This window comes from Pinus tabuliformis, chromosome J, assembly GCF_031772625.1.
Source record: "Pinus tabuliformis cultivar Carrire ecotype Pingquan chromosome J, CPIR1, whole genome shotgun sequence".
NCBI classification, from domain to species: Eukaryota; Viridiplantae; Streptophyta; class Pinopsida; order Pinales; family Pinaceae; genus Pinus; species Pinus tabuliformis.
The window spans coordinates 561,197,262-561,221,653 of NC_142295.1; the positions used below are offsets into that span (position 1 = coordinate 561,197,262).

The 24,392-nt window shown below is 38.5% G+C and overlaps 1 protein-coding gene across 3 annotated transcripts in view; it reads left to right on the forward strand.

Annotated features, from left to right (window-relative positions):
* LOC149228245 (uncharacterized) overlaps positions 1-24,392 on the forward strand; it is a 313,794-nt gene that overhangs the window by 118,519 nt on the left and 170,883 nt on the right. The window contains exons 6-10 of one of the 3 annotated variants that reach the window (XR_016247856.1): positions 19,528-19,626; positions 19,806-20,222; positions 20,357-20,459; positions 20,624-20,723; positions 20,809-21,030. Coding sequence is in view for 2 of the 3 variants with exons in the window: in XM_089378120.1 (XP_089234246.1) it covers positions 19,528-19,626; positions 19,806-20,222; positions 20,357-20,469; positions 20,624-20,723; positions 20,809-21,045 (966 nt within the window). In the remaining variant the exon portion in view is untranslated. Of the gene's footprint in view, positions 1-19,527; positions 19,627-19,805; positions 20,223-20,356; positions 20,470-20,623; positions 20,724-20,808; positions 21,046-24,392 lie in introns of those variants that run through there. The other 2 variants (XM_089378121.1, XM_089378120.1) reach the window with 2 other exon arrangements.

Sequence of the window (24,392 nt, forward strand, 5' to 3'; positions counted from 1 at the left end):
TCTTCCTTGGGCACTGGGTCACATAATGACCCATCTCCCCACAGTGGAAGCACTTGATCTTGGAGAGATCTTTCTTCTGCTGCTTCTCCTGCTTTCCCTCAGATGCTAGGGTCCTGCTAAACCTTGATCCCTTTGCTGTTGCTACCTGTCTTTGTCTGCCATCTTATCTCTTCCTGGTGAAGAGCTGCCCACATCTCGTCCCAAGGTAGGAGAGTCCCTCTGCCCAGGATACTCTGGACAAACACTTCCCAATCTTCTGAGACAACATTTAGGGCTGTCCTCACCATAAGCTCCTGGTCCGGTGTCGCTCCTATAGCGGTCAACTAGTCTCGGAGCCCATTCAGTCCTCTGAGGAAGGTGTCAATCGATTGACCCTTCTTCATCTGATACAACCTCATCTGTTTCTCGAGCAACATTCTTCTTTGCATAGAAGTATGCTGGTATAGGTTCTTGAGAGCCTCCCACATCTCAATTGCTGTTTCCTTCTGGGCTATATGTGGTACCACATGATCCTTGACCCCGTCAAGGATAATGCACTTGGCCCCTTCGTACTTGTCATTATCATTTGGGTCGACTGGGATAGCTATCATCTTCAAGGCGAAGTTCTTGACACGATTCCTGTCAAGCACTGATAAGATTCTGGCCTTCCAGACTACGAAGTTCGATGCTCTGCCCAGTCTATCCTGGTCTCTTACCCCGTGTAGTGCCATGACACTCCTCTACTTCCCTCTTGGAATTTCTCTGTTCGACTCCTCTGAGTCTATACTTCCCGTCTGGAAGTTCTCTTCTGGACTACCTCTGAGTCCTGATTTCCCTCCTGGAAATCCTTTTGCCACTTTTCGAGATGCCCCCTACTCTGATCATCTTGTGCAACTGCACTGCTTATCCAGGTTCCTCGGCTAGAAACCATTGGTAACAACTCCTCTGGCCCTGCTTTGTCAGGGACTGTTCTGACTACAGTACCTCACTAGCTCCACTCTGCAATATTTCTGCAGCCTTCTAAACTCCAACAACTACCTCTCTGTGAACTGCGTTAGCCCCTCTCTGCCCCACGCTGGCTCTGCGTCACCCTAGATGGGTCTGCGTCAACCCTGGGATGCCTTGCGTCAGCCCTTTGGCCTTCTGCGTCAGCAACGCTGGCCTCTCTGAGGCTCTGCGTAGTTCCCGGCATCCTCTGCGTGGCTCTGGCTGGCTCTGAGTCACACTTCCTTGGCTTCTGCATTGCTAGAAACAACTTCTGTCACCTCGGGACAACTGTTTTCTGCTGCTATTGCTCCGATCGGCTGATGTCTTTTAGTCCTCTTGTGATCTGCAATCATGCTTTGATACCATGTTGAAGTTTCTAAGTTTACTTAGTTTAGAAACCCTTCATGCACTTTTTCTGATTTATTCCTACCTACATGTTATTTTTCTTTAACAAGTTATTTACAAAGTAAATATTGAAAATAAACACCAGTGCATGCTCAACATATTTCAGATCAACAACGAAAAGAAACAAGAACAAACAAACCACATGACACCATTATTTTTGGACCAATGTCCCCGGAAAAATCCAATGTGGGAAAACCAGTGTAGCTATCTGAGGGTTTTTTTATTAAGCAATATCATAGTACAATCTAGGTGCTGAAACTGGCCTACCCAACAGAGAATTTCCTTAGCAGCTATACCTCACAGTTTGAGAGAAATCTCGTGGCTGAAACCCCGGAAAACCCTTCCGGCAGCTCCTCAGCTCAAAACTGCTCTGCAACCATAGCGTCTGCCCAAACTGGATTGCGTTAGCCCCTCTCTGTCTCACGCTAGCCCTGCGTCAGCCTTTCTAAGCCTGTGTCAGCCCTAGGAGGCCTTGCGTAAGCTCTGGGAGCCTCTGCATCAGCTGCGCTGTCCCCTTTGGTGCTTTGCGCAATGCTTGGCTGCCTCTGTGTGGCCCTGTGTGAGCCCTTGTTGGCTCTGCATCACCCTCCTTGGCTGCTGCGCTGCTCTCCCGACACAATCCCTGCCTTCTCTGTTTCTTTGTACTCAATGCCCCTTAGCTGCTCTCTCGATCATTGATTCTCTCTCTCTTAGCAAACCCCGCTCTAGAGAATAGAATGTCTGATCATCTGGTGTACCCTCCAAATGACCCTCAAGCCTCCTCTTATACTTTTCTTGTTGACATCTCAATGGCCGAGATTAAGTCCCTAATCAACGGCTAAGATTAGATCTGGTTTGATCCATGTCTTTTGGACCATTCTAACACAGATTCATATTAATACACATTAATATTTTATTTTCCCTAAGTTTAGACTTAGGGACTCCATTAAAATATTAATTACTTTAATATCTCTTGATCTGTTTAGAATCTGCCCAAACCCTTTCTGGGTATTGGAGATCTCATGTGCCCCAACCTCTCTACCAAATTTCGTGGTTAGAGCACATCCGATGCTACCCCAAATCAACATTCTCTTCATATCCAAAATTATGCAAAATTGTGTAGCAACACCCTGTTACAAATGTGTTTGAGAAGGGACATGCCAAGGTTGCTGAACCACTGGTTAAGGTGTTGCGGTTGGTGGATGTGGAAATATTGACCACGAGCTTCATTTATGAGGCTATGGATCAAGCAAAGGAGCAAATAAAGGCAACATGGAAGGATAGAGTGGCTAAGTATGGGCCCATTTGGGAAATCATTGATGAAAGATGGAACAATCAAGTCCATCGCCCTATACATGCAGCTGGGTATTTTCTGAACCCAAGGTATCATTATAAAGCTCTGGAGGTAGAAGCTTTGCCTGGGGAGGTTACAGATGGATTGATTGACTGCATTGATTACATGGTCCCTAACGAGAGTGACCAACTGGAGATCCACCGACATATCACTTGTTTCAGCAGAGCCACATGTACCTTTGGTAAGAACCTAGCAAGGATTGCAAGGGAAGCAGATGAGCCAGGTAAACAAACAATTTCAATTTTCAAATTCTTATTTTGTTAAATTGTTATAATTTGAAAGTTGGATATAATTTGTTGAGCTAACTCATTACACAACTATGTTTTTTGCAGAACAATGGTGGGAGGCATTTGGTAGCCATTGTCCTCAATTGCAGAAGTTTGCAATCCATATTTTGAGTCAAACTTGAAGTGCTACTGGGTGGGAGTGCAATTTGTCTATCTTCGAGAGGATTCACACAAAGAAGAGAAACCTTTTTGAACAAAAACGGTTAAATGATCTAGTCTATGTACAATACAACCTCCGGCTAAGACGCAACCAATTGTTGAACAAAAGACTTTACTGATCCCATTGTGTTGGAATATATTTATCCAATATCAGATTGGGTGGTGGAGAGTCATCCAGCAGAGTTTGATTTTGATGAGAATATTGGTATTGATTTGGATTTACGGATGGAGGCAGTAGCTGAACGTCATGTTCAGTTAAATGCAAATCCACTAGTACCAGGCCCAACCCCAAGTCCTCCAATTGCAGGGGCTTCCTCTACTCAACCACGACGGAAGCGCATAGCTCGTTTATCTCAGTGTGCAGCTGATGCGCCTGCTAGTGCTACTACTTCTATAGTTGCAGTTGGAGATGGTGATGAGGAGGAGGAGCCATGTGTTTCCCTGTCAGACTCTGATTCAGTGTTTGAGTAAGATGATTTTGGCTTCTCCTAGCTAGTAGTGAGTCGTGTCTAGTGGCTAGTGATGTTTTACTTTTGTTGTAGAGGCCATTTAGAGCCTCCTTGGTTATGTGTTTTTGTTCTGATTTCTATATCATGTATGTATTGAACAATGCACTGGGTGCCATTTTGATATAATGGATATATTCTAATGCTTTTTGTTTGGAGACATGAATGAAAATCTTTAAAATTATGTTTTTTCATAAAAAAAAATATTTGATGTATTTTTACAACGATCGAGTCATTGAAATCAAACTGGCCGAGTCGATACCGAGTCGAAGTCGACCCTCGACCGGTTCTGAACCCGTGTCGGAGTTTTAAAACATTGATCCAGATCAACCCTTAATCCATGTGAGAATGCCCAAAACAATAAGTAAAAGGACATGATTGCAAAATGGTTAAAGCAATGTTGCAAACATCGACATCGGGATGAAATCAGTGAAAAATCATAAAAATCGAGAAAATGCCAGTGAAAATCAGCAAACATTTGCAAAATTGTAATATTCCTACTTAGTATTTTACGAAGTAAATATCAATTTTGCTCAATTTTGGTTTATTACATGGTTACACTTAGGAGAAGTGGGCTTAGAGGACCCACATTTGATTTTTGGCGTAGGAGGCACTCCAACATTAGAGTTAGATGAAAGACTGTGGCCTTGGTGGAGTGTGGGGGCCACCACAAGGGAATTTCTGCCCACATGGAGATTATGCTCTCATTGGAGCAGAATTGGTGTGAGGAATTCAATGTGGGCCCACATGGGTAATCTTGGAGGCAACTTTACAAAACGAAGGAGGGACTCTCATTTTGCTCATTGTTAGGACTCCTCAGTGTCCCAAGGCTGAGAAAGAAGACCGACATAGGTAACCTCAAACCAACCTTTTGATTTGGTAGCTAGCCCTACCAAATCAAAGAGGGCTCTCTCTATGGTCACAACCAAGGATTTGACTAGTGCAAGAATGGATTTTAGGCTAGATAGTTCAGCTCAATTTGGGGGTTTTTGCTGGGTGATGGTCTAGGTCTAGGGGGCTAGGTTAGGGTTTCCAAAAGATGAGTTTGAAGAGATATAATGAGGCAAGGTAGGCAGGCTCAGTTAGCATTCTTGATTTGTCATTGTGTATAGGGTAGAAAAGTAAGGTTTCAAAATGAGCATGGGTTTCATGAATTCATTTATTAGAGGAAAATGTAACAAAAATATGAGAGTTTCATCAAAACGGAGCATAAACATATGAATTCTGTTTAATAGTTATGAAACAATCACAAGAAAGCACTAAGATGGAAGTAGAGAGGACAATACATTCATATTGATGATAGTAGAAGAAAAAACACTGCTAATGAACATACCACATGAATCCCACTATAATAGTTGCAACTCCTGTATATTACCCCTGCAAGTAATCACAAGTACACTATCCATAAAGCCTTGACTAAACAACATCCAACCCCTAATACTTCGAAATCTGAAGTATTTATACAATCATTTACATAAATAAATATCTTGAAACAGAATTGAAGATTTGTTACAAAAATTTATAAAAATAGTTTCAAACTGCTAATAATATTGGTTGGCTGAGCTTTGGTGCTGTTTTGGGCATTCTGGTAGTAATTGAGGTCTCGAATAGACATTGTTGTTAGTCTTGTTCACTGATGAACTGCGCTGTTGTCCCTGTTTTTCTGCATTCTGTTTGAGCGGAGGCAGAATAGATATGTGTAGAAAATGTCCTCGCTGTCCTCTGAGTGGAGGCGAAATGGATGATTTGGTGCTTTGTGAATGGAGGCCGTGATGATTATGTGCTCTGTGAATGGAGGAAATTACATGAAAAACAGTGACCGGGAGCATAAAAATGAACTGATTTTGACCATCTGGGAGGATAACGGGACGATTATTAATCATCGATCTGGGCTCGCTGATTTGGGCCGTTGTATTATCGCAATCACAACAGGGAGAGGGACCTTTACCATGTTCCATAGTGTTTTGCTGACGAGCTGGACCCAAAACTTTATCAAGCACAACTTATAAAATATCACATCCGGGAGGGTGGTTCGCCGTATCGCTATCGCAAAGCAGAGGAGAGATGGGGCAGACTTGAAAATTCAAACACTGCAATATACAAAATATCGTGTCTAGAAGGGATCTCGCATATCGCCATTAGGGAATCGAAAGGGGCTTCAGTGGAGGAGGGAACTCAAGACTTGTGCGATCTCCGATTGCGATAACGCAATTGGCAGGGGAAGGAACTATCACAATCGGCGACCGGAAGGGCTTATTGCAATTGGCAGGCGGGACGATATCGCAATCGGCTGGTGAGAAGGAACTTTGCGATATGCGATATCGCAAGTGCAATCGGGAAGGGGAGACGGGCGACTATTTTATTGTTTCATGCGATATGCCGACAATGATATGTTTTGTGGATCCCAACCTTTCAAAAGGGACTTCGACATGGTTTCTTAGTGTTAAATGGAATGTGGCTAGAGTTGGTATATCAAATGGATTTCGGCTAGAGTTTAAAAATGAGTTTTTCCAAAGGAGAAAAATGGGTTTTGGCTAGGATTTAAAGATTTTCCCAAGGAAAAAGGGATTTTAGAGGGAATGAGGGGATTTATGAGCGAGGTTGAGAGAGGTATATGGAGTATGAATGAGGATGTTGAAACAAGTCAAAATATCTTTGATCATTTTTTCCCCTTGTTGACCACTACGTGTCAATGACCCATAGCAGTACACCCCCTTTTGTTTTTCGCAAAGGGCTACCGCTTGATTGACGTGTCCGCGCCATTCGACTGTCATCATCAGCTCGATCATGTTATGTTGTAAACCTAGTCTACATGTGTAAATTGTAGATGATCTTAGCAGATCTGAGTCATGTATGTAAATTGCCTAGGCAAACCTAATTTTCTAGTGATAATCTACGTTCCAGAAGGTTTTTTGTCTCACCGATCCATGATCCGCGGAGTTTTCCTTCAACCTAACCCCAAAGCCGGAATGGATTTTGTCATTAGAATCTTAGGGGAATCCTAGTGTGCTAGGTCGAGTCTATGTAAAAGTAATTTGGAAATAATTCTAACTATTTGGTTAAGTTATTACAAATTGCTTGATCTGCTGGATTATATGTGTCGCAGAACTGGGTGGTCTATGAGGGTCTATGTAAAATGGGTTTTCCCCCTTGAGATGTAAAATTGTAAAAATCATGATGTAAAGGGTCTTGAGGGTTAGAAAATGTTTTATCCCCTCATAAATCTTAGGTCCTAGGTGTTTTTTTTTCAAAGGCTAAGTTTGAGGATTCAGTAAAAATAATAAAATTAAAAAATTAAAAAAATAATAAAAAAATTGAAAAATAAAATAAAATAATAAAATAATAAAAAGTTAAAAGTTTTGAGAAAATAAATGCAAAATTTAAATTTTTAAATATATTAAAATGCATTTAAAAATTTCGACGGATGAGATTAAAAAGGATTTTGATCCTCATCGACGGTCGAGATCATTTTGACATGGATCACTCGAACTAATGGTTGGGAAATTTTCCTTTAAATAGGGTGTGAGGGGTCATTTGAGATCAATTCTATCTTAGAGTCGTGTGCTAAAGAAGGCTCTCTTGTAGTCATTTTTTGTGCAATAAAGAAAGACTTTGGGTTTGAAATCTCGCTGGTGTTACTCTTCTGGAAGTGCTGTAAGATGTTTTATTTTTCTGCATAATTTTATTTTCAGCCATTGATGATAGCTTGATAAAGACTGATTTAGGCACAGGTATCTTGTCTGATCTTTGGGGTTTAAATGATAGTTTAATTTCTGAATAAAATGGCAGGTATCTCCATTTGATCTGAATTTCACTGTTGTTTTCTCCTTCTATGTTAATGGTTGATTTAAGCTGTGCAGGATATCTTTAATTTTGAGTTTACCGAGCGTTAGGGGAAGTTCTCGGCTGAACTAGCCAACTCCCGGATTGCGTTTTCTGAAAGAGCCCAGCGAGTTTTAATCCCGGGCTTATCATTAGAATTTTTTGCAGATGCATGAAGGGTTTTTTGAAGCACCTTATCTAAAATTTAAAATTCTGAAAATATTTCTGTGGATTATTGATATATCTAGTTGCTTAGAGTCGTTAATCTGTAAATATTGTAATTGTTTAGCTAATTTTTGGGTTTCTTTTTAGGTTTAATCCTTGCATATATTATTTTTAGGTGTTCTTTTTTTTGCCATTGCAGGTTGCAGGTACAGATTTTGAAATTTTTTCAGGGTTTCCATCAGGTAATTTGGAGCAGGAAGGATTTAAAATTTCAATCAAGTTTTTGGGCTACGGGTTTGCTACCTGCGTTTTCATTTTTCACTGTTGCCTGGGGTTTTATTGCTGCAAAAAAAATTTGAATTTTTTTTTTTAGAGGCCACAGTTTTTCGCTGCTGCCATACCCTCTGCCATTTCTCTCTTTCCATGCATCCTCAGCCACCACACAAACAACTGCTCCATCCACACACCTGCAAAGAGTCTCCACGCATTTCCTTTGGCTCCCACGCTGTTGTCCAAAGCCAAATTCACAGTCACTTTTCCTCTGCTCCACGCATAACCCATCAAACTACCATACGCCTGGAATTAAACTCATGCCGTCCGCTCCCAACCTTATCCAAACACTGTTCCTTTCCAACTCTACGCTCTTTTCCTGTCCACATCTAGTCTTCATAATTCGCAAACCCTCTTTGCGTACTGGCCCATCTGCTGCTCCATTGCCCACCTGCGTATTGCTCTCCTCCTACCATCCGTTTTCTAACCATCCTTTGCGGCTACAATTCCTTTCCTTCACTCATTTACATCCCGCATTCCCTTGCTGCCCACGTTGCTGCAGCTTCATCGCAGCTCCACGCTGCCTTGCCAGCCCTCACGATTCTTCTCTCTGCATAGCCATTTCTCTCCCGTGTCCTCTCTGCTGCCGTCAAATTCCTCTCACGCGAACCTGCATAGCCATAAACTAAATGCGATTTTTGTTTGTTTGTTTATGCGTTGGTTAGTTTTAGTCTTAAGTTTTAGTTTTAATTTAGATCTATTTTTGTTTAAATTTTAATTTTAAAAATAATATCAAAAAGTTTGAAAATAAAAAATCGATTTTCATTTTTTCTAGATCAGCTGTTAGTTTCCAGTTTAGTTTTGTTTTATTTTTTTTAATAAATCAAAAATCATAAAAAATATAAAAATATAAAAAATCATAAATGGTTTAAAAAATAAAAAGGTTCGTTTTCATTTTTTTTTAGAATCTTAGTTTTTAGAATTAGATTTTTTTTAATTTTAGATTTCATTTTTGTATATATTTTAATTTTCATCTAGTTTAGAGTTAGACATTTTTTTAGTTTTATTTCATTTAAAAAAAAAAAAAATTAAAAAAGGCATAAAAAAGTTCCTTTTAGATTTTAGATTAGACTTTAGTTTAGATTTAAATTTTATTTATTCAGACTTTAGTTTCGTTTTATTTTAATCCTAAAATTTTATAAAAATATAAATATATATAAAAATTAAAAAAGATTAACTAAAAATTGAAAATTCATTTTGGTGTCTTTTTGTGGTATTTATGTTCCATTTCTCTATAGCTAAATGCACTTAAATGTTTACTTAAAGTTAGCTATATGAAAGTGGTATTTGGTCAACATTTAAATTTTATGGTTATTTAAAGCATTTGATTTTTTTAAAGTTTAATCGCTGGAACATTGTTAAAGCATTGTGCATTTATTGAATATCTTGCATTGCTTGGGTTATTTGATGATAAATGATTGTTTTACAAGGTTCATATTTCTGCAACATTTAATAAATAATCATTTAAGCATTAACTCCATAAGGCACTGGTACATTAATTTCTAAAATCAATCAGGTGCTAAATTGTCTTGTTGTGTCTCCCAATCCAACTGGTCCACAGTTGGTTTTCTTTTATCCCATAGAGTCTACCCCCCTTAGCCCCGGGAGACGGCTTAAACAGAGAGATCGGGGATTAGGGTGACAGCCCCCGGTCTGAGCGTTGTCGCGCTGCCCAGACAATCTGTGCGACAACATTTTTTGGCGCTGTTGCCGGGGACATTTTATTCTCGGCGTTCCAACAACTTTTCATTTCATCCTCATTCTTCTCTCATCTGGAATCTGTAATCTTTTTGTTTCAGCCGGCAGGGTCAACATTTTTTGGCATCATCTCATATTTTACGCCATTCATTAACCTGTCAAACGGCCAACATTCTTTGGCATCATTTGATCTTTTTATCACCTTATCTTTCGTCATATCAACAACTACTCTTCACTTTGTTTCTTGCTTGGGTGGCGACTCCGTTTCTTTTATTTTTCCCAGACAGGAAGTCTCCCTCATATCTGCTTGTTTATTGCTTTTTGGATTCTAGAATTAGATTCATTGTTCAAGTGGCGACTCCACTTCTTTCATCTCTTGATTTTCTTGAGCAGAGGTCTCTTTCTATCATCCATTTGGTCCCTTGTTATACATCATGGATTATTCGTTTAACCCATGTCATTTTACTGATGATCTCCATGATGTTCCGGAAGTGGCCATTTCTAAATTACCTTTGTTCTCAGGTGGTGATTCACTTGTTGTTAGAAAGCATTTAAGCAAGTTTACTCATATAATGATCATATATTGTATACTTCCTCAATATAATCATGAAGATGTCAAAATGCGTCTATTTGTCCTTTCTTTAGAGGATGATGCTTTGAATTGGTTTAATAATTGTCCTGAAGATTCTTTCACTTCTTTACAAGACATTGTCGATGCTTTTAAAGATAGATATGGTTATCAAGATAGCTCGCCTTGTGCCCCTAAAATTGTGCAACAGAATGAAAGTAATCTTATGAAAGGTCCAGTTGTCGATGAAAGATTTCAAGACAATTCTTCATATCAGAGTGTGCCATCCACCTGTACCATTGCAGATCAAATCAAGGATAGTGGAAAAGCAGGGACAAATTGTGAAATCAATGAAAAGGAAAATCAGAAGCAAATTATACAAGAACTAATGTGGCTGGTAAAAAATATGGAGATCAATCAAACTAATTACGCCAATGATGTGAGAACTTTATGCACCCGCCTGGAAAATAAGGAGATGGAGATCATGAAAATTAAACACTCTGACCACGTAGCAGACATGCAAAGTCAGCATGCTAAGGAAATTGAGACTAGGGAAGCTAATCTTGACAGGGAAATTAATTTTATGCAAAGCAAGTTATCAGGCTTAGAGGAAAATTATAAGAAAGAGATAAACTCTATGCAGCATTGTTGGATGACCATAAAGGCAAAGGACGATAAAGTAATAAAAGATATGGAAGCTACTCAGATATGTCTTCAGAATAAGTTATTGACCATGGAAGAAGACCATGACAACGAAATCAATGCTATGAAGGTTGAACACTCTAGTCAGATAGATGCCATTAAAATACAGGTTCAGAAATTTCAACAATGGTCAGAGGATGAAAGAAACCAGGGAATGTCAATAGATCAGGAGCCTCCTTATCTGTTGCAACAAGCTCCATCTTATTATGAGGTCCTTTGTTTCATTGAAAAGTGGATAATTGAAGGTGACTTGGATAAAAGGGAAATTAATAATCAGGTTGATGCTCACACAATAATCCACCAGTGATTGAAGATCAAGTTATAACTCATGGCACCTGTGAGATTGATCCATCATCCTTGATAGAGCAGATGCAGAATGAAGAAAGACATGTCACACATATCTTACATACTTCATTTGAGAGCTTTGAAGCAGAAAGTTCTATGTTATTAGTGATACAGCCTGCCACAAAGAAAAAACGCAAAAGAAAGAGAACGAGAAGGTGATTTGATACATTAGATGACTGCGAGCAACTTAATTTTCGGATAGGAGAAAGTCTTACCATATTCAGAATTGGACATGGCACATCCGAGAAGCAGCCGACAGATTTGCCTGAAAGCAGGCAAATGCTCAGTATATGCTATATTGAACACATCTGATGCCATGGGGCATCCTCTGTATTTCTAACCCTACTCCTTGTCTTTTCAGCATTTCATTTCTGTTTTAGGATTAGATTTACTTTTCATGTTACTAGATAGTTAATAAATGAAGAGCTTATATCTTTTTTGTGCTTAACATTATATGATGATTTTTGGATGGACGCTACTTATGTTTTGTTGTGTGTTGCGTGGATGTAGATTCTGGATTCTCACATTCCTACAGTGCAACAACGTGTCCCCAAGTAGAGCCAGATGTTGACCACTACGTGTCAACAACCCATAGCTGTACGCTCCCTTTTGTTTTTCGCAAAGGGGTAGCGCTTGATCGACGTGTCCATGCCATTCGACTGTCATCATTAGCACGATCATGTTATGTTGTAAACCAAGTCTGCATGTGTAAATTGTAAATGATCTTAGCAAATCTGAGTCATGTATGTAAATTGCCTAGGCAAACCTAATTTTCTAGTGATAATCTATATTCCAGAAGGTTTTTTGTCTCACCGATCCATGATCGACAGAGTTTTCCTTCAGCCCAACCCCAAAGCTGGAATGGATTTTGTCATTAGAATCTTAGGGGAATCCTAGTGTGCTAGGTCAAGTCTGCGTAAAAGTAATTTGGAAATAATTCTAACTATTTGGTTAGGTTATTACAAATTGCTTGATCTGTTAGATTATATGTGTCGCAGAACTAGGTGGTCTATGAGGGTCTATGTAAAATGGGTTTTCCTCCTTGAGATGTAAAATTGTAAAAATCATGATGTGAAGTGTCTTGAGGGTTAGAAAATGTTTTATCCCCTCATAAATCCTAAGTCCTAGGTGTTTTTTTTTCAAAGGCTAAGTTTGAGGGTCCAGTAAAAATAATAAAAAATAATAAAATTAAAAAATTAAAAAAATAATTTAAAAAAATAAATTAAAAAAAATAAATAATAAATTTTGAAAAATAAAATAAAATAATAAAATAATAATAAGTCAAAAGTTTTGAGAAAATAAATGCAAAATTTAAATTTTTAAATATATTAAAATGCATTTAAAAATTTCGACGGATGAGTTTAAAAAGGAATTTGATCCTCATCGACGGTCGAGATCATTTTGACATGGATCACAAAAACTAGCCGTTGGGAAATTTTCCTTTAAATAGGGTGTCAGGGGTCATTTGAGATCAATTCTATCTTAGAGTCGTGTGCTAAAGAAGGCGCTCTTGTAGTCATTTTTTGTGCAATAAAGAAAGACTTTGGGGTTGAAATCTTGTTGGTGTTACTCTTCTGGAAGTGCTGTAAGATGTTTTATTTTTCTGCATAATTTTATTTTCAGCGATTGATGATAGCTTGATGAAGATTGATTTAGGCACAGGTATCTTGTCTGATCTCTGGGGTTTGAATGATAGTTTAATTTCTGAATAAAATGGCAGGTATTTCCATTTGATCTAAATTTCACTGCTGTTTTCTCCCTCTATGTTAATGGTTGATTTAAGCTGTGCAGGATATCTTTAATTTTGAGTTTACTGGGCATTAGGAGAAGTTCTCGGCTAAACCAACCAACTCTTGGATTGCGTTTTTTGAAAGAGCCCAGCCAGTTTTAATCCCGGGCTTATCATTAGAATTTTTTAAGATGTTTTATTTTTCTGGAAGTGCTGTAAGATGTTTTATTTTTCTGCATAATTTTATTTTCAGCGATTGATGATAGCTTGATGAAGATTGATTTAGGCACAGGTATCTTGTCTGATCTCTGGGGTTTGAATGATAGTTTAATTTCTGAATAAAATGGCAGGTATTTCCATTTGATCTAAATTTCACTGCTGTTTTCTCCCTTTATGTTAATGGTTGATTTAAGCTGTGCAGGATATCTTTAATTTTGAGTTTACCGGGCATTAGGAGAAGTTCTCGGCTAAACCAACCAACTCTTGGATTGCGTTTTTTGAAAGAGCCTAGCCAGTTTTAATCCCGGGCTTATCATTAGAATTTTTAAAGATGTTTTATTTTTTTGGAAGTGCTGTAAGATGTTTTATTTTTCTGCATAATTTTATTTTCAGCGATTGATGATAGCTTGATGAAGATTGATTTAGGCACATGTATCTTGTCTGATCTCTGGGGTTTGAATGATAGTTTAATTTCTGAATAAAATGGCAGGTATTTCCATTTGATCTAAATTTCACTGCTGTTTTCTCCCTCTATGTTAATGGTTGATTTAAGCTGTGCAGGATATCTTTAATTTTGAGTTTACTGGGCATTAGGAGAAGTTCTCGGCTAAACCAACCAACTCTTGGATTGCGTTTTTTGAAAGAGCCCAGCCAGTTTTAATCCCGGGCTTATCATTAGAATTTTTTGCAGATGCATGAAGGGTTTTATAAGGCACCTTATATAAAATTTAAAATTCTGAAAATATTTCTGTGGATTATTGATAAATCTGGCTGCTTAGAGTCGTTAATCTGTAAATATTGTAATTGTTTAGCAAGTTTTTGGGTTTCTTTTTAGGTTCAATCCTTGCATATATTATTTTTGGGTGTTCTTTTTTTTTGCCATTGCAGGTTGCAGGTACAGATTTTGAAAAATTTTCAGGGTTTCCATCAGGCAATCTGGAGCAAGAAGGATTTAAAATTTCAATCAAGTTTCTGGGCTACGGGTCTACTGCCTGCGTTTTCATTTTTCATTGTTGCCTGGGGTTTTATTGCTGCAGAAAAAAATTTGAATTTTTTTTTAAAGGTCACAGTTTTTCGTTGCTGCCATACCCTCTACCATTTCTCTCTTTCCATGCATCCTCAGCCACCACACAAACAGCTGCTCCATCCACACACTTGCAAAGAGTCTCCACGCATTTCCCTTGGCTCCCATGCTGCTGTCCAAAGCCAAATTCACAGTCACTTTTCCTCTGCTCCACGCATAATCCATCAAACTGCCATACACCTGCGATTAAACTCATGCAGTCCGCTCCCAACCTTATCCAAACGCTGTTCCTTTCCAGCTCTACGCTCTTTTCCTGTCCACATCTAGTCTTCATAATTTGCAAACCCTCTCTGCGTACTAGCCTATTCGCTGCTCCATTGCCCACCTGCGTATTGCTCTCTTCCTACCATCCGTTTTCTAACCATCCTCTGCGGCTACGATTCCTTTCCATCACTCATTTACATCCCGCATTCCCTCGCTGCCCACGTTGTTGTGGCTTCATCGCAGCTCCACGCTGCCTCGCCAACCCTCACGATTCTCCTCTCTGCGTAGCCTTTTCTCTCCCGCATCCTCTCTGCTGCTGTCAAATTCCTCTCATGCGAACCTGCATAACCATAAACTAAATACGATTTTATTTATTATTTTCTTATTTTTATGCGTTGGTTAGTTTTAGTTTTAATTTAGATTTACTTTTGTTTAAATTTTAATTTTAAAAATAATATCAAAAATTTTGAAAATAAAAAATCGATTTTCATTTTTTTTAGATCAGCTGTTAGTTTCCAGTTTAGTTTTCTTTTATTTTTTTTAATAAATAAAAAATCATAAAAAATAAAAAATATAAAAAATCATAAATGGTTTAAAAAATAAAAAGGTTCCTTTTAATTTTTTTTTTAGAAACTTAGTTTTTAGAATTAATTTTTTTTTAATTTTAGATTTCATTTTTGTATATATTTTAATTTTCATCTAGTTTAGAATTAGACATTTTTTTAGTTTTATTTCATTTAAAAATATAAAAATTAAAAAAAATAAATTAAAAAAAGCATAAAAAAGTTCCTTTTAGATTTTAGATTAGACTTTAGTTTAGATTTAAATTTTATTTATTCAGACTTTAGTTTTGTTTTATTTTAATCCTAAAATTTTATAAAAATATAAATATATATATAAAAATTAAAAAAGATTATCAAAAAATTGAAAATTCATTTCGGTGTTTTTTTGTGGTATTTATGTTCCATTTCTCTATAGCTAAATGCACTTAAATGTTTACTTAAAGTTAGCTATATGAAAGTGGTATCTGGTCAACATTTAAATTTTATGGTCATTTAAAGCATTTGATTTTTTTGAAGTTTAATTGCTGGAACATTGTTAAAGCATTGTGCATTTATTGAATATTTTTCATTGCTTGGGTTATTTGATGATAAATGATTGTTTTACAAGGTTCATATTTCTGCAACATTTAATAAATAATCATTTAATCATTAACTCCATAAGGCACTGGTACATTAATTTCTAAAATCAATTAGGTGCTAAATTGCCTTGTTGTGTCTCCCAACCCAACCGGTCCACAGTGGGTCTTCCTTTATCCCATAGGGTCTAGAATCTACCCCCCTTAGCCTCGGGAGACAGCTTAAATGGAGAGATCGGGGATCAGGGTGACAACCTCCGGTCTGAGCGTTGTCGCGCTGCCCAGACAATCTGTGCGACAACACCCCTAATTACTACTCCCATGATGATGACCTAAGTGATGTCATGACTCTTTTTATGACCTTTTTGATGACTCGACCTAATAATGATACGTAATTGATGATTTGGACTTTTAAACCTTGCAATATGACTCACCATGAGATGATGACTAAGATGGTAATCAAGACACTTTACTGATGACTCATCACAAGGAGTGATGGCATGACCAAGATGGCATTTTGACCATGAAATGAAGGGAGTAGTAACATACCTAGACATACTAACCAGTGACCAAATTTTTATTTGAAAACCTATTGAAACTATAAAAATTTGACTTAGGACCCTAACAAAAACTTTGAAAGAGTACATTTGATCACTGGTGACTGGCAGGACTGACAGAGACTAACACTCATCATCTATCGTTTCAAAATTTGTCTCTTGACATAGCACGCTTGAGCAGTGAGCCAAATCTGCATGTGCTGTTGAACACAAGGGTGTTTTTGAGCGGAGATCCCAACCCTTGCTTTGGACTTAAAGTGTTAGCGCAAGGAGGGAGTTCTACTTAGTTCCGAATGATACCAACAGCAGTGAGGCCGTACTATAGCAGAGGGGAAGCTACAACAGTGCAGGAATTGCACAATCTTGGGTAGAGTCACTCGGGAGGTTGAGGAGTGAGTGGAGTTTGAGGTTGAAACTTGGAGGGAAGGCCTGGGGAGCCTTCTAACAGGGATTGCAAGCATTTTTGGGGCATTTAGCAGCAGATTCCACAGATGGGTCGATTTGCCCAGCAGCAGAGCCACTCAAACCAAAGAGGGTCGGATTTCCGGGGTCAAGCTTTGGCCAAACCCTTCGTGGGTTATTGAGGAGAGGCCGGGATTAATTTCCCGGAATTTTCTAAGCAGTGGAGAGGGCCCTAGAAGCAGATCCTTTCAGGACGCAACACATTTCTGGGCAGCTCTAGTGCAGTACTTGGGCAGCATAATAGCAGCTTGGGGAGGGTGTCTCACTTATCATTTTGGGCTTTGCTAGCTTGCCTAGAGCAAGCCCAAGTGCATTCATTCCAACACTTTATTGTACACCCCTTTTTCATTAATAAAAAGAGTACACAACACAGTTTTTGGTGCCAATTTGTGGTCTGATTACTTGTTATTCTTTCATGGTGTTTTTGTCTATTTTGCTTTGTATATTTACTGTTAATTTTCCCTTCGGGATATTACAAAAATTAAGATACCACCAAAATATTGGTAAAAATTAACTAACATTGGCTAGGCCAAAAAATTGTGATTTTGCAATTTTATTGCGATAGAATCGGGATGTTTGCAACAATGGGTTAAAGTATCTGCTGAATGGTGACCATCCTTCTTTCAAGAGGAATGCTGGATGGTGAAAGGTGTCTGGCGGGTGCGAATGGTGGAGGAATATGGCATATCATCATGTATTGAACAAATATAGGGTCACTGGCTGGCAGGCTGCCCAAAAAAGGAGAAATTTTTTCTCTTATGGGGTTACCCACTTTTTGTTGGGTAACAGGGACCTTGTTGACTTAAGTTGTCTGAGTCTTGTGATTTCTGCCCTAGGGTCTGGAGTGGAAACTCCTTAAAAGTCTTGAGGAAATTAGTCAACCCATCATTTGTGGGAGGTGGGGTCGAGAGGTAATCCAAGGGCTCACTAATTTGATCTCAAAAACAGTATCGACCTTTTCTAATCTTCCCTACGTGGACTAGAAAGCAAGGAAGAAAGAGGTGATCTGCTTGGTCAACTCTGTCTAAGGTAGTCCTTATAGGGACTGCATTCTAAGCCTGAGAATATCCCTCATGAATAGAAATAGGCATCACTGGTCTAGATAACGAAGGGAAGTGGAGAAGGAGCCACTGAAGTCCTAGTAAAGGTAGTGAAATCTCCCTCCAATCTCATAATAGATAGGGCATCTGAATATGATATGCTACTCTGATTGGTCTTCTGCGAGTGGCATAGATGCAAGTCCTATCAAGTCATGGGATGTAGTGATTAGCCTCATTAAGAAGTCAATGAGAGGGTACCTGAAAATATCCAAAGGGGATCACGAGGGCGTGCATCTAGTGTTTGCCTGTATATACGGGTTTGACAATAAGGTTGTCTCTCAGCTGTTTGAGTGCTGGGAATAAAAGGCCATCTTGGGACCTGGTTAGTTCCTACTTAGACGACAATAAGTGACATGGAGTGCCTAAAGAGTACTTGAAAGGAGGAACATGATAAAGGGAGATGGCTACCGACCAAAGTAACTTGTAAGCCTATGAATCCAACATTATATCCATCCAGTAGGGCTTGTAGAGGCAATAGAAAACCATCATCTTACTTTACCATGGTGGCCACCTGGTACTTCAACCAGCCAGAAATTTCTCCTTAAGGGTTACTTGATGGACAGCTTGGTAAACAATGTGCGAAAGCTCTCTTTATTGATTGTGGTAAAGATATGTAGCTTGACTGTAGACTCTAGAGAGTAAACATAGTAATGGTTGAGTCAGATGATGTGTTTATTTGTTTCCACGGACCAAATTGGATGCCATAAAATCCTTGTGGGCTCACTTGTACAGATATTACACAGCCATCTACATTGCGAGATTATCTGTCAAGGTGTTTCACTTGTTGTAATCTGGTTTGGTGGATCTGATGCTCATGTTCTAGTCTGCTAATTGCCTGTTTGGTTTTTAACTGGTCATGGTGGTTCCAATGGGTGCACAGCCAGTTTTAAGGCTGAAATTGCATGCTTTATTTATTTATCTTCACATTCTTTCTTTGTCCCGCCACCATTTTTTCTTTCTTCCATTGTTTGTAACAATTTCATCCTTTATTTTCAAATAGATCATCACCATGTGCTGATATTTTATCGTTGTGACTTAGCTTGATCTCTCATTCCGTGTTCCCTTGTTTTCTTGTCATGCTTGGAAAGAAAACAAAGAGTAGACAGCTTATTCTGATTAACTCGTTAGGCAAACTAACAAAGTAATTACTAATTAGGAATGCTTCATTTGTCTTGTTCTGAAAATCACAAAGATTACATTGATTGGGTCACCAAATTGGTCGGATGTCTTCCCTTTTGAGGAGAGATATTCTCTAGATGCTTAATATTTAAGAAATCAGATGTGCATTATTGCGAAAGTCCTTTATTTCTTTTTGTTTTTATTTTCGTTGAAATGCATATCCCATGGAAACCCACTAGGTACTTCACCTCATTCCAAGTATGGAACCCAGAGTAGACCAGCTGGTTGCAGTTTTGACAACCTAACCTGGTGGGGGGACTGAGTGAGGCCAACAATATCCACAGAGGCAGCCAGCCCAGGGATTTGACCCTGTGACCTCCTGCTTGTAATTCACAACACTCAACCACTTGGACTAACCCCACCAGGCTTCTTATTGTGAAATATTTATCATAAGAAAGAAACCGAATCGATTGATTGAGATGTAAATTCTATTTACAAAATTCTGGATCAGACAAATTCTTTGGATTTCAGTGCTTACATGGAAATTTATAGTACATAGTCTTGTGTCCCTTAGCTTTAAGTTTGCAAGTTTGCAAGTTTCTTCTGAGGTTGAGTGTTATGTATGGCAGGGATCTGCTCGATCAAATTTTCACAACATGAGATTTGGAAAAGCATCTGCAATTGCTGGCTTATCAGGCACTCTGGCAGCTGTGCTAGTGTTTATACGAGTAGGAATACTTTACCAATCGCTTCTTCCAGATTGGGATAAAGTTAATAAGAATATTTACCAGATTCATTCATTCATATATTTGTCAGTTGTTGAATTCTAATAGTTGTTATAATGGTACAGCTTAGTCTTTTATACATTTGCTTCTGAAGATTCTTTATGTAAATACTTTTGTAACAGTTCAAAGTTATTCCATTATCTCAAAAACAATATGGATGCAAAGACAGTGTGGTGGGTGAGCGTCCACAGAAAGAGGATCCTCCCTTGCCACCTCCATCCGAGTCTCAACCAGATAACCAAGAAGCAGATTCTACTCATCAGGAGCTAAATGCAGAGGAAATTCTTAGGCAATTTCAAGACTTGCGAGTTTTGGACACTGTATATGAAGTTGATGAAGAGGAAGAAGCTGATGAGCCCCCTCCAGCTCTTGTAAAATGCAGTTCTTTTCTTGCACGACCAAGGGTGCCTCTGAGACAGTTGTTAGCACAACATTCTCGCAGAACATCATTTAGTCGATTAGATCAAAAGCGCAAGTTATCCTCTCGGCAGAAAATATTTAAATTTCTACCTAGATTCAGTGTATTGACATTTAGACATGTAAGTTTGCTTCGAGAGTTTCATTATGTATTTCAGGACCAAAGATTTCGGCAATATTTACACTCCTACATATATAAGGGCATCAATCTTTAGAGTCTAGACATGTAAAATTGCATCCATCTCAATTATTTCAGAAAATCCAGTACAATCAGAACACATTAGTGCGGCATGCTTTGGCGGAGACTTTTGACATAAATGCTGAAAGATTATTTTGCTTTCTACAGATTCTTATAGCAGGTGCTTTTTCGTGAGTATCATTCTGTAATATTTTTCACTACTCTTGCATATTTTGAATTTCTTTCATTGTCTTTTGATAGGATGTTTTCTTCAGCAACTAATGAAATAATATTTCTATTATTTTGCATCAATGTCGCTTTGAGATCTTGTGCACTGTTTTTCAGGTTTTCACATGGTTCAAATGAGCTCCCCAGCGTTTTGAATCCATATCTTGCAACTGTCAAGATTTATAAAAGGCAGCAGTTGGTTGATAAGCATACCAATGTCAGCACCCACCTTCTCAATAACTAAAAAAGAGTTTTGGCTGCTTATTGCCTTCATACAGTTCTAACAGATCAGACTACTGCAGGTCTGGATCCTCGCAATGGGAGGCTTTGCGGCCAGCATTGGTTTTGCTACTGTCGGATGGAGGCTTGTAAGGTGCTTTGGGGGTCATATTACATATATAACTCCTTCCAGAGGTTTTATTGCACAATTTTCTGCACTCATGACTGTCTTAATTGCAGATAGGACAGGGTTACCACTTTCCACTGAACATATTATTATTGGGGCGATCCTAGGGGTTGGCGCAGCAGACAACATTGAGGTGCAGCTTAGTAGTTTATAATCTTGAACTGAATTTTATGGATGCATTTTATTTGTGCTTGTAAAAATACTATAGCACTATTTTATAAATTGTTAGTTGTACTTTTGAACCTGTTAGCTCCTAAACCCTCCCCTTGGTTGGAAAAGCGCTAGCCAAAGGTGAAACACTGAAACCCTATGGGTGAAGATAGAAAGTCTACCCACTGTCACATCAGTACCACTTAGTTTTAACTCACTTGAGGCTGCCTCTCATCTGGGACAAGGGGAAAGTCCCAGAGGAAGCTAACTCTAGCAAATGATAGTAAATTGGAAATTTCTTTTGGACTTGGGGCAAATCTGATTTCTTATTATTTCAGCATTCCAAATTTGCAAAACAGAAAATAAATTATAGATTTTGTATTTTTTGAGGGTGGTTGAAAGGAAAGACAAGCGCGTAAATTCAAATTGAGCACATGGGGTCTGTTGCTGCAAAATCTAGCAGGCATTGGGGAGGGAGTACCCTAAAAGGAAAACACTAGACCAAGTTACAACAATAAGGTAGTAGTCCACTGTCACCACAGCTACTACCCCCTGCTCTTTATGGATTTTCACCAATGGGAGGAGTCCCAGTATGTAGGTCACCTAAGAGATTTTCTATGCTTAAAGGTATAAGGTGACTAAGAGGCTTCTAAGGGAAAGGCACAATTTAGGTACAAGGCTCCAACAATGAAGAAGGGGCAATTTGCTTTCCAAGTAGAGGCCAAATTGAGGCAATGCAAGACCTAGGGTTTGATTGATATGTTGTGTGTTGGGATGACCCAAGGTCAAGATGCCAAGAAAAGGTTTCCAATAATGATTGTTAGTGAGGTAAAGGCATATGAGATCTTCAACAAGCCCTCAAGTTGAAACTTTCACCAAACTAGGGTTTTATCCTAGGGCAAAAACTAGGGCAAGAGAAATTATGGATGAAAATGGAAGGAATGGCCACCAAAGGGGAATGATTTTGAGGCAACTTCTCAACCCTAGATGTTGAGACCTTCAAAGACCAAAAACTCCTCTTCCTAGCAAATTCACACTAAGCCCTAGTTGGCCGCTTGGCCTTAAGAGGGCTGAATTAGGGAAAGATAGAGAAAATTCAAGTTTATGGATCAAAGATGGATTGATCACCAACATGACATGGCCAACACCTATTCCTTGGGTCGATGAAGTCTATGGAGGTGATAGATTAGCCAATTCTTGCAAAAGAGTAAGGATGTTTGATGTCCTAGCACAAACCCTAACTATTGCCTTTATGAGGGATTAAAATCACTGGGGAGAGCTATAATCAAGATCACCAAGGAGAATGCCATTCACATATCATATAATCAGTAATGCATGCAATAATGAGACCTAGTTTCCATATGATTGATATTCAAGAAATTAGGGCGCAATAAAACAAACCGTAGATCAACAATTTATTCCATACATTAGACATAAGCATAAAGATTATTCAAAAATAGGCACACTTACAAGATGAAAATTCATGAACATTCCATTATCCAAGACAACTTTTCCAAAGTCAAGAACGAGCTCGAATAACCAAGTATACTCCATAGATTACATCTTGCCAAAGAGAAAAGAGGCTGAAATTCTCCTAAGAGAGGCCAAATTGTTCAAGTGATGATGATGAGAAATGAAATAGATGATGAGAAATGAAATAGTCCTCTCCTTTATTTATATGAGGAGGTTAAGTCTCTAATTAGCCTAAGAGCCCCTAATAACAAGTTAAAATTACAATAGAACCTTGGGTTACAAGCCAACCCAACTAGCTTAGAAATAAACTGCAAATGAAAGCCCACATTTGTGAGCCATGAACCCTCATATGGCTGACGCCATCCATGAATTGAGCTCCAAGTGTCAAGTTTTGAGGCTTTTGGCTGCCAAGTGTGGTGCAAAAGCTTCTAAAAATCATCATTTGAGAGTTGGCCCTCAAATCACCAACAATATCCCTTTGTGGTCCCCGAAATCCAGTTGGGGTACAATAAGGTGGTCTCTTGGGTCTCCAACTACTCATAATGTCCATCTTTGCTCCAACATTGAGGGCTTTCCAAGTGTTACTAGCCCTCCATGTTGGCAATATTGTCATTGATGACAAAGGAGCAACAAGCAAAGGAGCAACAAAAAGAACAGTGAGAAAATGAGCAACAAAATAGCAACAATGCAAGGAGCAACAACAAGGCAAGGAGTAGCAACAATGCAAGGAGCAACAAGCAGCAAAGTAGTAACAATGCAAGGAGTAGCAGCAAGGCAAGGAGCAACAACAATACAAGGACCAACAAGCAACAAAAGAAGGCAAAGGAGCAAGAGGAGGAGGAGGAGTTGTGATACATTAAAATGTTTTGATAATGTTGCAGAGATTACTATATTGAAGAATTTGTGATGTGAAATTGTTGATTAAGTTTAATTGTTGTCATGCAAAGGCAAGACTCCAAGGCAAAGGCAAATATGTTGCAAAGATTGTTGTGATGCATTAATGATAAATATTGATATTTGTTGTTGGCAATAGGTTGATGCATTTAATGATTACATGTGGTTGAAATTAATATTGGACGGAATATTTTTTTTTGTGTCCTAATATTCAAGATATGAAGAGTCTAGAAATGAATGAGTGAAAGACAAAGAGTCAAGCCTATTCACTTCATATTCCTATGTGAGATACAAACAACTAACAAACTATTTTTATAAAATATGTGATTTTGGAAGGCATTAAAAAAAAAGAAAGGAAAAGAATGGGAGAATTTGAGAGAACTGCTAGAACTATTATGCATTAGCTACCTGACACATATGGAGCTGTTGTGATGCAAATTTGAAGGGAAGAACAAGCAGAAATGAAGAGGGAGACATGCAAAATTTATGACCAGGTAAACCAACATATTGTTGTTTCTTGTTTGCATCAGGGGATGGTAGTTTCCTTTCAAGTTGTGGCTTGATAAATATCTAGTTGGATCTAGTTGAGGTAGGAGCCTCCTGTGGGTTGTAGCCTACAAAAACCATATGGGAGTTGGAGCTTCCTTGCATGTTGCAGCTGTTAGTTTTTGGTAGCATCGGAAGTGCTCTAGCCTTGAAAATTGATCGAGAGGCTAAGGCACATGAGTTTTAAAGAACCCAAAAACTGTTTGGTGAAATTCCACTCGGATTATATTTTATTAAAACAATTAATATTTTTAATGGGGTTCCTAAGTCTAAACTTAAGGAAATTAAAATATTAATGGGTATTAATCAAAATATGGGTGAGAATGATCTAAAAGGCAGATCAAGTCATGTTTTAATCTTAGCTGTTGATTAGAGGCTTAATCTCGCCCGTTGAAGTCTCAATAGGAAAAGTATGAG